This window comes from Salvelinus fontinalis, unplaced genomic scaffold (genome assembly GCF_029448725.1).
Source record: "Salvelinus fontinalis isolate EN_2023a unplaced genomic scaffold, ASM2944872v1 scaffold_0170, whole genome shotgun sequence".
Classification (NCBI taxonomy): Eukaryota; Metazoa; Chordata; class Actinopteri; order Salmoniformes; family Salmonidae; genus Salvelinus; species Salvelinus fontinalis.
The window spans coordinates 281,994-292,520 of NW_026600379.1; the positions used below are offsets into that span (position 1 = coordinate 281,994).

Below are 10,527 nucleotides of genomic sequence, written 5' to 3' on the forward strand. Positions count from 1 at the left end.
TATCCTGGTGCTGCCCCTTATCCTGGTGCTGCCCCTTATCCCGGTGCTGCCCCTTATCCCGGTGCTGCCCCTTATCCCGGTGCTGCCCCTTATCCCGGTGCTGCCCCTTATCCCGGTGCTGCCCCTTATCCCGGTGCTGCCCCTTATCCCGGTGCTGCCCCTTATGACTATGGTGGGGTGGGGACCACGACCAGTGCCGGAGCCGCCGCCGTGGAAGGAAGCCCACCCAGACCCTCCCCTAGACTATGTGCTGGTGCGCCCGGAGTTCGCACCTTAAGGGGGGGGGGGTTATGTCACGCCCTGGCCTTAGTATTATTTGTTTTATTTATTATTTTAGTTAGGTCAGGGTGTGACATGGGGTATGTGTGTATTTTGGGGTATTATATGGTAGAGGGGGTGTTGGTTGTAGTTATGGTTTTGTGTTAAGTGTATGTATCTAGCTGTGTCTATGGGTGTGTAGTTTTCTAGGAAAGTCTATGGTGGCCGGAATGGGTTCTCAATTAGAGACAGCTGATTTCGGTTGTCTCTAATTGGGAGCCATATTTAAGGCTGCCATAGGCTTTAGCTGTTTGTGGGTCATTGTTTATGTATATGTCTAACGTAAGTAGTTTGTGTGTGCACTTGCGTTTTAAGTTTCACGATCGTTTGTTGTTTTTGTTAGTTTGTATAAGTGTTACGTTTTCATCTTCGTCGTTGAAATAAAAAGAAGATGTATTCAAGTCATGTTGCGCCTTGGTCCTCTCATTCACGTCAAGACGATCGTGACAATGATAATCTGATGAGGTGTGTAGTTTTATTCAGAAGTAGATTCTGTCTGAGGAAGACGTAGTTTAGGATTTCAACTTGTATGTGTGTGCCGAAGCAAATACAGAAGAACAATTAAACTGTGGTTGACTCGACCTGGCAGGAAATGTGAGAAACGTATGATAGGACAGGGAGTACTTCTCAAGGTTTCTCTAATCTCGGGGGAATGGAACTGTCGACTGGGTAGTGATACACAGTGGTGAGAACCATGAAGAAGGATAAAACTCACATACTGTTGTGGGGAAGTATGTGTGTAGGATATCTACTGTTTGTGTGTCAGTATGTGCGTAGGATATCTACTGTTTGTGTTAGGATACCTACTGTTTGTGTGTCAGTATGTGTGTAGGATATCTACTGTTTGTGTGTCAGTATGTGTTAGGATATCTACTGTTTGTGTGTCAGTATGTACGTAGGATATGTTTGATAACACACGACAGACAGACAGACAGACTTACCAATTTTAAGGAACAGTGACAGGGAATGAGCATTACATCTGCCTGCTATTTCCGAGATTGCAGGTGTTTGCACAATGGCCTACCCATTTCATATACAATGTCTTCCAGAAGTATTCACACCCCTTGAATTTTTCCCCATTTTGTTGTCTTACAGACTGAATTTGAAACTTTTTTTATAAATTCAATTAATCAATCAAATGTTCACATTTCAAAGATAATTTATATCAGAACGATGTTGCGGAAAATGTTATTGAAAAAAAGACGAGTTGTTTTGTACATTTCGGAAAGTACTCCTGTTTATTTTTCCAAGTTCCCCCAGCTAGAGGTGGCAGGTGCTGGTGGAAGGCGCTCCAACTATGTCAGGAATCCATTGTCATTGTGGCACCAGCTGCTTGACGACATCGCAACAGGTAGTTCTGGGAAACAGAGGAACATTTCTGAGAAGTCACAACATCAACTTGACACATTGTAATACATGATTGATTGGTTATGTACAAGCTATGCTATGTAGATGCTCCATTCAGTGGGCTGATGTACTCACTCTGTTAACGACACTACTGTAATTACTCTGTTTACTACACTACTGTAATCACTCTGTTTACTACACTACTGTACTCACTCTGTTTACTACACTACTGTAATCACTCTGTTTACTACACTACGGTAATCACTCTGTTTACTACACTACTCACTCTGTTTACTACACTACTGTAATCACTCTGTTTACTACACTACTGTAATCACTCTGTTTACTACACTACTGTACTCACTCTGTTTACTACACTACTGTAATCACTCTGTTTACTACACTACTGTAATCACTCTGTTTACTACACTACTGTACTCACTCTGTTTACTACACTACTGTAATCACTCTGTTTACTACACTACTGTAATCACTCTGTTTACTACACTACTGTACTCACTCTGTTTACTACACTACTGTACTCACCCTGTTTACTACACTACTGTACTCACTCTGTTTACTACACTACTGTAATCACTCTGTTCACTACACTACTGTAATCACTCTGTTTACTACACTACTGTACTCACCCTGTTTACTACACTACTGTAATCACTCTGTTTACTACACTACTGTAATCACTCTGTTTACTGCACTACTGTAATCACTCTGTTTACTACACTACTGTAATCACTCTGTTTACTACACTACTGTAATCACTCTGTTTACTGCACTACTGTAATCACTCTGTTTACTGCACTACTGTAATCACTCTGTTTACTACACTACTGTAATCACTCTGTTTACTACACTACTGTACTCACTCTGTTTACTACACTACTGTAATCACTCTGTTTACTACACTACTGTAATCACTCTGTTTACTACACTACTGTACTCACTCTGTTTACTGCACTACTGTAATCACTCTGTTTACTGCACTACTGTAATCACTCTGTTTACTACACTACTGTACTCACTCTGTTTACTACACTACTGTAATCACTCTGTTTACTACACTACTGTACTCACTCTGTTTACTATACTACTGTAATCACTCTGTTTACTACACTACTGTAATCACTCTGTTTACTACACTACTGTAATCACTCTGTTTACTACACTACTGTAATCACTCTGTTTACTACACTACTGTAATCACTCTGTTTACTACACTACTGTAATCACTCTGTTTACTACACTACTGTAATCACTCTGTTAACTACACTACTGTAATTACTCTGTTAACTACACTACTGTAATCACTCTGTTTACTACACTACTGTAATCACTCTGTTTACTACACTACTGTAATCACTCTGTTTACTACACTACTGTACTCACTCTGTTTTCTACCCTACTGTAATTACTCTGTTTACTACACTACTGTAATCACTCTGTTTACTACACTACTGTAATCACTCTGTTTACTACACTACTGTAATCACTCTGTTTACTACACTACTGTACTCACTCTGTTTACTACACTACTGTACTCACTCTGTTTACTACACTACTGTAATCACTCTGTTAACTACACTACTGTAATCACTCTGTGATTAGTGTCTGTTATACCATTTTCTATCTCTGAGTCTCTACATTTATCCAATGTAAAAAACACAATTTCTAATTTTGCTACGTCGAATCGAGCCGGTCGATCACAGTTGTCGTCTCATTGTTACTTAGGGAGCTCTGTCTATAATAAAGACGTGGGTGAGTTCTGTCCCAGGTAAATGCAAAGATCTGGTAACTTCCCCAACATTCTTTGAAAACCCGGTTGGGAGATTCCCGGAATCAGGAAGGAATAAGCAGGAAATCTGGAATCCTCCATCCAGGATTTTTGAAAACTGGGGATTCTGGGAAACTTACTGGACTGTGTGCATGTTTATATTACTGCCTAGCACCAAAATCTCATTCAAATGATCGTGGTCTTCAATTTAGACAACAATTAGTTGTGTGAAGTGTTAGTAGAGTACTGGAACCTGTATACTCGGGTGTAAACTGTAGCTGTCTTGACTACAATTAGTTGTGTGAAGTGTTAGTAGAGTACTGGAACCTGTATACTCTGGTGTAAACTGTAGCTGTCTTGACTACAATTAGTTGTATTAAGTGTTAGTAGAGTACTGGAACCTGTATACTCTGGTGTAAACTGTAGCTGTCTTGACTACAATTAGTTGTATGAAGTGTTAGTAGAGTACTGGAACCTGTATACTCTGGTGTAAACTGTAGCTGTCTTGACTACAATTAGTTGTGTGAAGTGTTAGTAGAGTACTGGAACCTGTATTCTCTGGTGTAAACTGTAGCTGTATTGACTACAATTGTCTAGAAACACGTACCATGTTTTCTCTTGCTAATCCATGCAGGTTTGTCATCTGATTTACAAGATAGATACCATACTCCAAGCAGGACGTTTCCCAGCATCCAGGTTAAGGCTATCAGCAGGAACACGGAGCACCTCATATATTTTAGCCTAGAAACATACAATATGTTTTTCCCTTACCCTGCAATACGTAACTTGTTGGCCGACCAACATTGAGTTAAAGCTCTTTAATTTCTAATTTAAAGCAAGTCTAATCAGCTGTAGATGTGTTCTATATGCACTTTTTCTATGCTTCCCATTCTTAAGTTTCCTTTCTGCATCTTTTACTTTCGGTTTTGTACACGAGCTTCGAACAGATGAAAATACAATATTTTTGCTTTAATAAAATATATTTCACAGCGGGTTCATATGGTATAATGATTCTCTACACAATTACTGTTTGTTTTGTCACAAACCATTAGAATTGTATCAACCAGCAAACGGAGGAGCAATTTCTGCATATTGCACCTTTAAGTAACCTTCTGTCTTATGTAATCATACAAACATAACATATCATACTAATCTGAGTGTCCTGGATTTACATTTACTATGAGACCAGGCTGTCTACACACAGTGACACAGTGCATCCAGTCTGAGACCAGGCTGTCTACACACAGTGACACAGTGCATCTAGTCTATGAGACCAGGCTGTCTACACACAGTGACACAGTACATCTAGTCTATGAGACCAGGCTGTCTATACACAGTGACACAGTACATCTAGTCTATGAGACCAGGCTGTCTACACACAGTGACACAGTACATCTAGTCTATGAGACCAGGCTGTCTACACACAGTGACACAGTGCATCTAGTCTATGAGACCAGGCTGTCTATACACAGTGACACAGTACATCTAGTCTATGAGACCAGGCTGTCTACACACAGTGACACAGTACATCTAGTCTATGAGACCAGGCTGTCTACACACAGTGACACAGTGCATCTAGTCTATGAGACCAGGCTGTCTACACACAGTGACACAGTACATCTAGTCTATGAGACCAGGCTGTCTACACACAGTGACACAGTACATCTAGTCTATGAGACCAGGCTGTCTACACACAGTGACACAGTTTATCTAGTCTATGAGACCAGGCTGTCTATACACAGTGACACAGTACATCTAGTCTATGAGACCAGGCTGTCTACATGACACAGTACATCTAGTCTATGAGACCAGGCTGTCTACATGACACAGTACATCTAGTCTATGAGACCAGGCTGTCTATACACAGTGACACAGTACATCTAGTCTATGAGACCAGGCTGACTACACACAGTAGATCTAGTCTATGAGACCAGGCTGTCTACACACAGTGACACAGTACATCTAAATCAAATCAAATCAAATGTATTTATAAAGCCCTTCTTACATCAGCTGATGTCACAAAGTGCTATACAGAAACCCAGCCTAAAACCCCAAACAGCAAGCAATGCAGGTGTAGAAGCACGGTGGCTAGGAAAAACTCCCTAGAAAGGCCGAAACCTAGGAAGAAGCCTAGAGAGGAACCAGGCTATGAGGGGTGGCCAGTCCTCTTCTGGCTGTGCCGGGTGGAGATTATAACAGAACATGGCCAAGATGTTCAAATGTTCATAGATGACCAGCAGCGTCAAATAATAATAATCACAGTGGTTGTCGAGGGTGCAACAGGTCAGCACCTCAGGTGTAAATGTCAGTGGGCTTTTCAGAGCCAATCATTCAGAGTATCTCTACCGCTCCTGCTGTCTCTAGAGAGTTGAAAACAGCAGATCTGGGACAGGTAGCACGTCTGGTGAACAGGTCAGGGTTCCATAGCCGCAGGCAGAACAGTTGAAACTGGAGCAGCAGCACGACCAGGTGGAATGGGGACAGCAAGGAGTCATCAGGCCAGGTAGTCCTGAGGCATGGTCCTAGGGCTCAGGTCCTCCGAGAGAGAGAGAAAGAAAGAAAGAGACAGAATTAGAGAGAATACTTAAATTCACACAGGACACTGGATTAGACAGGAGAAGTACTCCAGATATAACAGACTGACCCTAGCCCCTCGACACATAAACTACTGCAGCATAAATACTGGAGGCTGAGACAGGAGGGTAGTTAGTTGATGTCAAAAGGTACATCCCACCTGGTGATTTATGAGGGGTCTTGGTGGGTTCTAACATGTTACTGTGTCTCCATGATGTGATTACTATGGTCTCTGAGGGTCTTGGTGGGTACTAACATGGTACTGTGTCTCCATGATGTGATTACTATGGTCTCTGAGGGTCTTGGTGGGTACTAACATGTTCCTGTGTCTCCATGATGTGATTACTATGGTCTCTGAGGGTCTTGGTGGGTACTAACATGTTCCTGTGTCTCCATGATGTGATTACTATGGTCTCTGAGGGTCTTGGTGGGTACTAACATGTTACTGTGTCTCCATGATGTGATTACTATGGTCTCTGAGGGTCTTGGTGGGTTGTAACATGTTACTGTGTCTCCATGATGTGATTACTATGGTCTCTGAGGGTCTTGGTGGGTTGTAACATGTTACTGTGTCTCCATGATGTGATTACTATGGTCTCTGTGTTTGATTAGTTTCAGCATCAAGGCTGAGAGCATGTATCTGTTATATCTATTGTATCCATTGTATCTATTGTATCCATTGTATCCATTGTATCTATTGTATCCATTGTATCCATTGTATCTATTGTATCTATTGTATCTATTGTATCCATTGTATCCATTGTATCCATTGTATCCATTGTATCTATTGTATCTATTGTATCTATTGTATCTATTGTATCCATTGTATCCATTGTATCCATTGTATCTATTGTATCTATTGTATCCATTGTATCCATTGTATCTATTGTATCTATTGTATCTATTGTATCCATTGTATCCATTGTATCCATTGTATCTATTGTATCTATTGTATCCATTGTATCCATTGTATCCATTGTATCTATTGTATCTATTGTATCTATTGTATCCATTGTATCCATTGTATCCATTGTATCTATTGTATCTATTGTATCTATTGTATCCATTGTATCCATTGTATCCATTGTATCTATTGTATCTATTGTATCCATTGTATCCATTGTATCTATTGTATCTATTGTATCTATTGTATCCATTGTATCCATTGTATCTATTGTATCTATTGTATCTATTGTATCCATTGTATCCATTGTATCCATTGTATCTATTGTATCTATTGTATCCATTGTATCCATTGTATCCATTGTATCCATTGTATCCATTGTATCTATTGTATCCATTGTATCCATTGTATCTATTGTATCTATTGTATCTATTGTATCCATTGTATCCATTGTATCCATTGTATCTATTGTATCTATTGTATCTATTGTATCTATTGTATCCATTGTATCCATTGTATCCATTGTATCCATTGTATCCATTGTATCTATTGTATCTATTGTATCCATTGTATCCATTGTATCTATTGTATCTATTGTATCCATTGTATCCATTGTATCTATTGTATCTATTGTATCTATTGTATCCATTGTATCCATTGTATCCATTGTATCTATTGTATCTATTGTATCTATTGTATCTATTGTATCTATTGTATCTATTGTATCTATTGTATCCATTGTATCCATTGTATCCATTGTATCCATTGTATCTTATGTATCTATTGTATCTATTGTATCCATTGTATTCATTGTATCTATTGTATCTATTGTATCCATTGTATCCATTGTATCCATTGTATCCATTGTATCTATTGTATCTATTGTATCTATTGTATCCATTGTATCTATTGTATCCATTGTAAAGGGTGTCCTGCTCTTTGATCAGACCACTTGGTCAGACTTGATGGTTGTAACATCATCAATAGTCCTGCTCTTACTTCTACATTTATATTTAGTTCATTTAGCGGATGCTCTTATCACACCATAGTGCTGATACCAATGTTGTCATTTACCAGACACTCTTATCACACCATAGTACTATCATACTGCTGATACCAATGTTGTCATTTACCAGACAGTCTTATCACACCATAGTACTATCATACTGCTGATACCAATGTTGTCATTTACCAGATGCTCTTATCACACCATAGTGCTGATACCAGTGTTGTCATTTACTAGACAGTCTTATCACATCATAGTACTATCATACTGCTGATACCAGTGCAGGGTGAAAGGGGGACCACAAGATGTGAACCGCTGTAATAAATGGTAAAGAAAAGTGGTTAGTGTCTAAGTGGTCTAAGGCACTGCATCGCTGTGCTACTAGAGATTCTGGGTTTGAGTCCAGGCTCAGTCGCAGCCGGCAGCGATGGGGAGACCCATGGGCCGGTGCACAATTTGCCCAGCGTTGTCCGGGTTAGGGGAGGGTTTGGCCGGCAGGGATGTTCTTGTGCCAATGCGCACGAGCGACTCCTGTGGCGGGCCTGGCGCAGTGCACGCTGACACGGTCACCAGGTGTACGATGTTTCCTCTGACACATTAATGCGGCTGGCTTCCGGGTTAAGAGGGCATTGTGTCAACAAGCAGTGCGGCTTGGTTGGGTTGTGTTTCGGAGGACGCATGGCTCTCGACCTTCACCTCTCCAGAGTCCTTACAGGAGTTGCAGCGATGAGACAAGATTGTAACGACCAATTGGAAACCAGGAAAAAAGGGTTAAAAATAAAAGTATTTAGGATTTTAAAAAAAATACAAAATACATTGGAGTGCAGTTCAGCCCAGTGTAATTCAAACGACAAAATACCCAGAAATAATTAAAATATATATTTCAAATACATTTAACATAAGTACTGACCAGCTCTGTCTTCTACCCAACACACTGTCATACTTCCTTATCAAAGAAACCACACCCCCAGTCCAGTAGGAAGCCACTCCCTGTCCTCTGGTGTAGAGTTCCATAAAACAGAAAGTAATCTTTCACACTGCCATTGCTTAACCTACGGGAGAGAGCACCAAAATGGCAGAGAATCAGGAACTGTTCTGTTGCTCTATCTGTCTGGGTCAACTGAAGGATCCGGTGACTACTGCCTGTGGACACAGTTACTGTATGGGCTGTATTAAAGAATGCTGGGATCAGGATGATCTGAAAGGTTTCTACAGCTGTCCACAGTGCAGACAGACCTTTATCCCAAGGCCTGTTCTGAACAGGAGCACTGTGCTGGCTGAAGTGGTGGAGAAAATCCGCTATGCTGGACCGGGAGATGTGGCGTGTGATGTCTGCACTGGGACCAGAAAGCAGAAAGCCCTCATGTCCTGTCTGGCGTGTCTGGCCTCTTACTGTGAGACTCACCTCCAACCTCACTATGAATCTCCTGCTTTCAAGAAGCACAAGCTGGTCAAAGCCACCGCACAACTACAGGAGAAGATCTGCTCTCATCATGACAAACTGCTGGAGGTTTACTGTCGTACCGATCAGCAGTGTATCTGTTATCTGTGTACAATGGATGAACATAAAGGCCATGATACAGTGTCAGCTGCAGCAGAGAGGACTGAGAAACAGGTAAGACCAGAACAACTTGTTGGTGACTGTCTGATAAACAAACCTTTATTTAACTAGGCAAGTTGGTTAAGAACACATTCTTATTTACAATGACAGCCTACCAGGGAACAGCAGGTTAACTGTCTTGTTCAGGGGAGGAACAACAGATATTTACCTTGTCAGCTCGGGGATTCGATCCAGCAACCTTTCAGTTACTGTCCCAACGCTCTAACCACTAGGCTACCTGCCAAACCGATGACGGCCTACTACCGGCCTAACCCTAACTCAGACAATGCAGGGTGTGCCAGCAGCATACCACCCTGCATACCACTACTGGCTTGCTTCTGAAGCTAAGCAGGGTTGGTCCTGGTCAGGCCCTGGATGGGAGACCAGATGCTGCTGGAAGTGGTGTTGGAGGGCCAGTAGGAGGCACTCTTTCCTCTGGTCTAAAAAATATCCCAATGCCCCAGGGCAGTGATTGGGGACACTGCCCTGTGTAGGGTGCCGTCTTTCGGATGGGACGTTAAACGGGTGTCCTGACTCTCTGAGGTCATTAAAGATCCCATGGCACTTATCGTAAGAGTAGGGGTGTTAACCCCGGTGTCCTGGCTACATTCCCAATCTGGCCCTCAACCCATCATGGTCACCTAATAATCCCCAGTTTACAATTGGCTCATTCATCCCCCTCCTCTCCCCTGTAACTATTCCCCAGGTCGTTGCTGCAAATGAGAACGTGTTCTCAGTCAACTTACCTGGTAAAATAACGGTAAAAAAAAAATAATAAAAAAAAAAAAAATGCTGGAATGCCCTATCACGGCCGGTTGTGATACAGCCTGGAATCAAACCAGGGTCTGAAGTGATGCTTCTAGCACTGAGATGCAGTGCCTTAGGTCACTGTGCCACTCGGGAGAAATGATAACCCAGATTCTCCAAATGTATCACATTTTCTAAAGTCCAACACATTATCATTTGTTATCAAACACCCAATCAGCTCC

At 41.5% G+C, this 10,527-nt stretch overlaps 1 protein-coding gene across 1 annotated transcript; it reads left to right on the forward strand.

Moving 5' to 3' along the window:
• The first annotated feature begins 8,985 nt into the window (after positions 1–8,985).
• On the forward strand, positions 8,986–9,610 carry LOC129844078 (E3 ubiquitin/ISG15 ligase TRIM25-like). Its single transcript, XM_055912447.1, has one exon. It carries the CDS (start codon positions 9,011–9,013, stop codon positions 9,608–9,610), a length of 600 nt encoding a protein of 199 aa, XP_055768422.1. The 5' UTR covers positions 8,986–9,010.
• Positions 9,611–10,527: the final 917 nt, after the last annotated feature.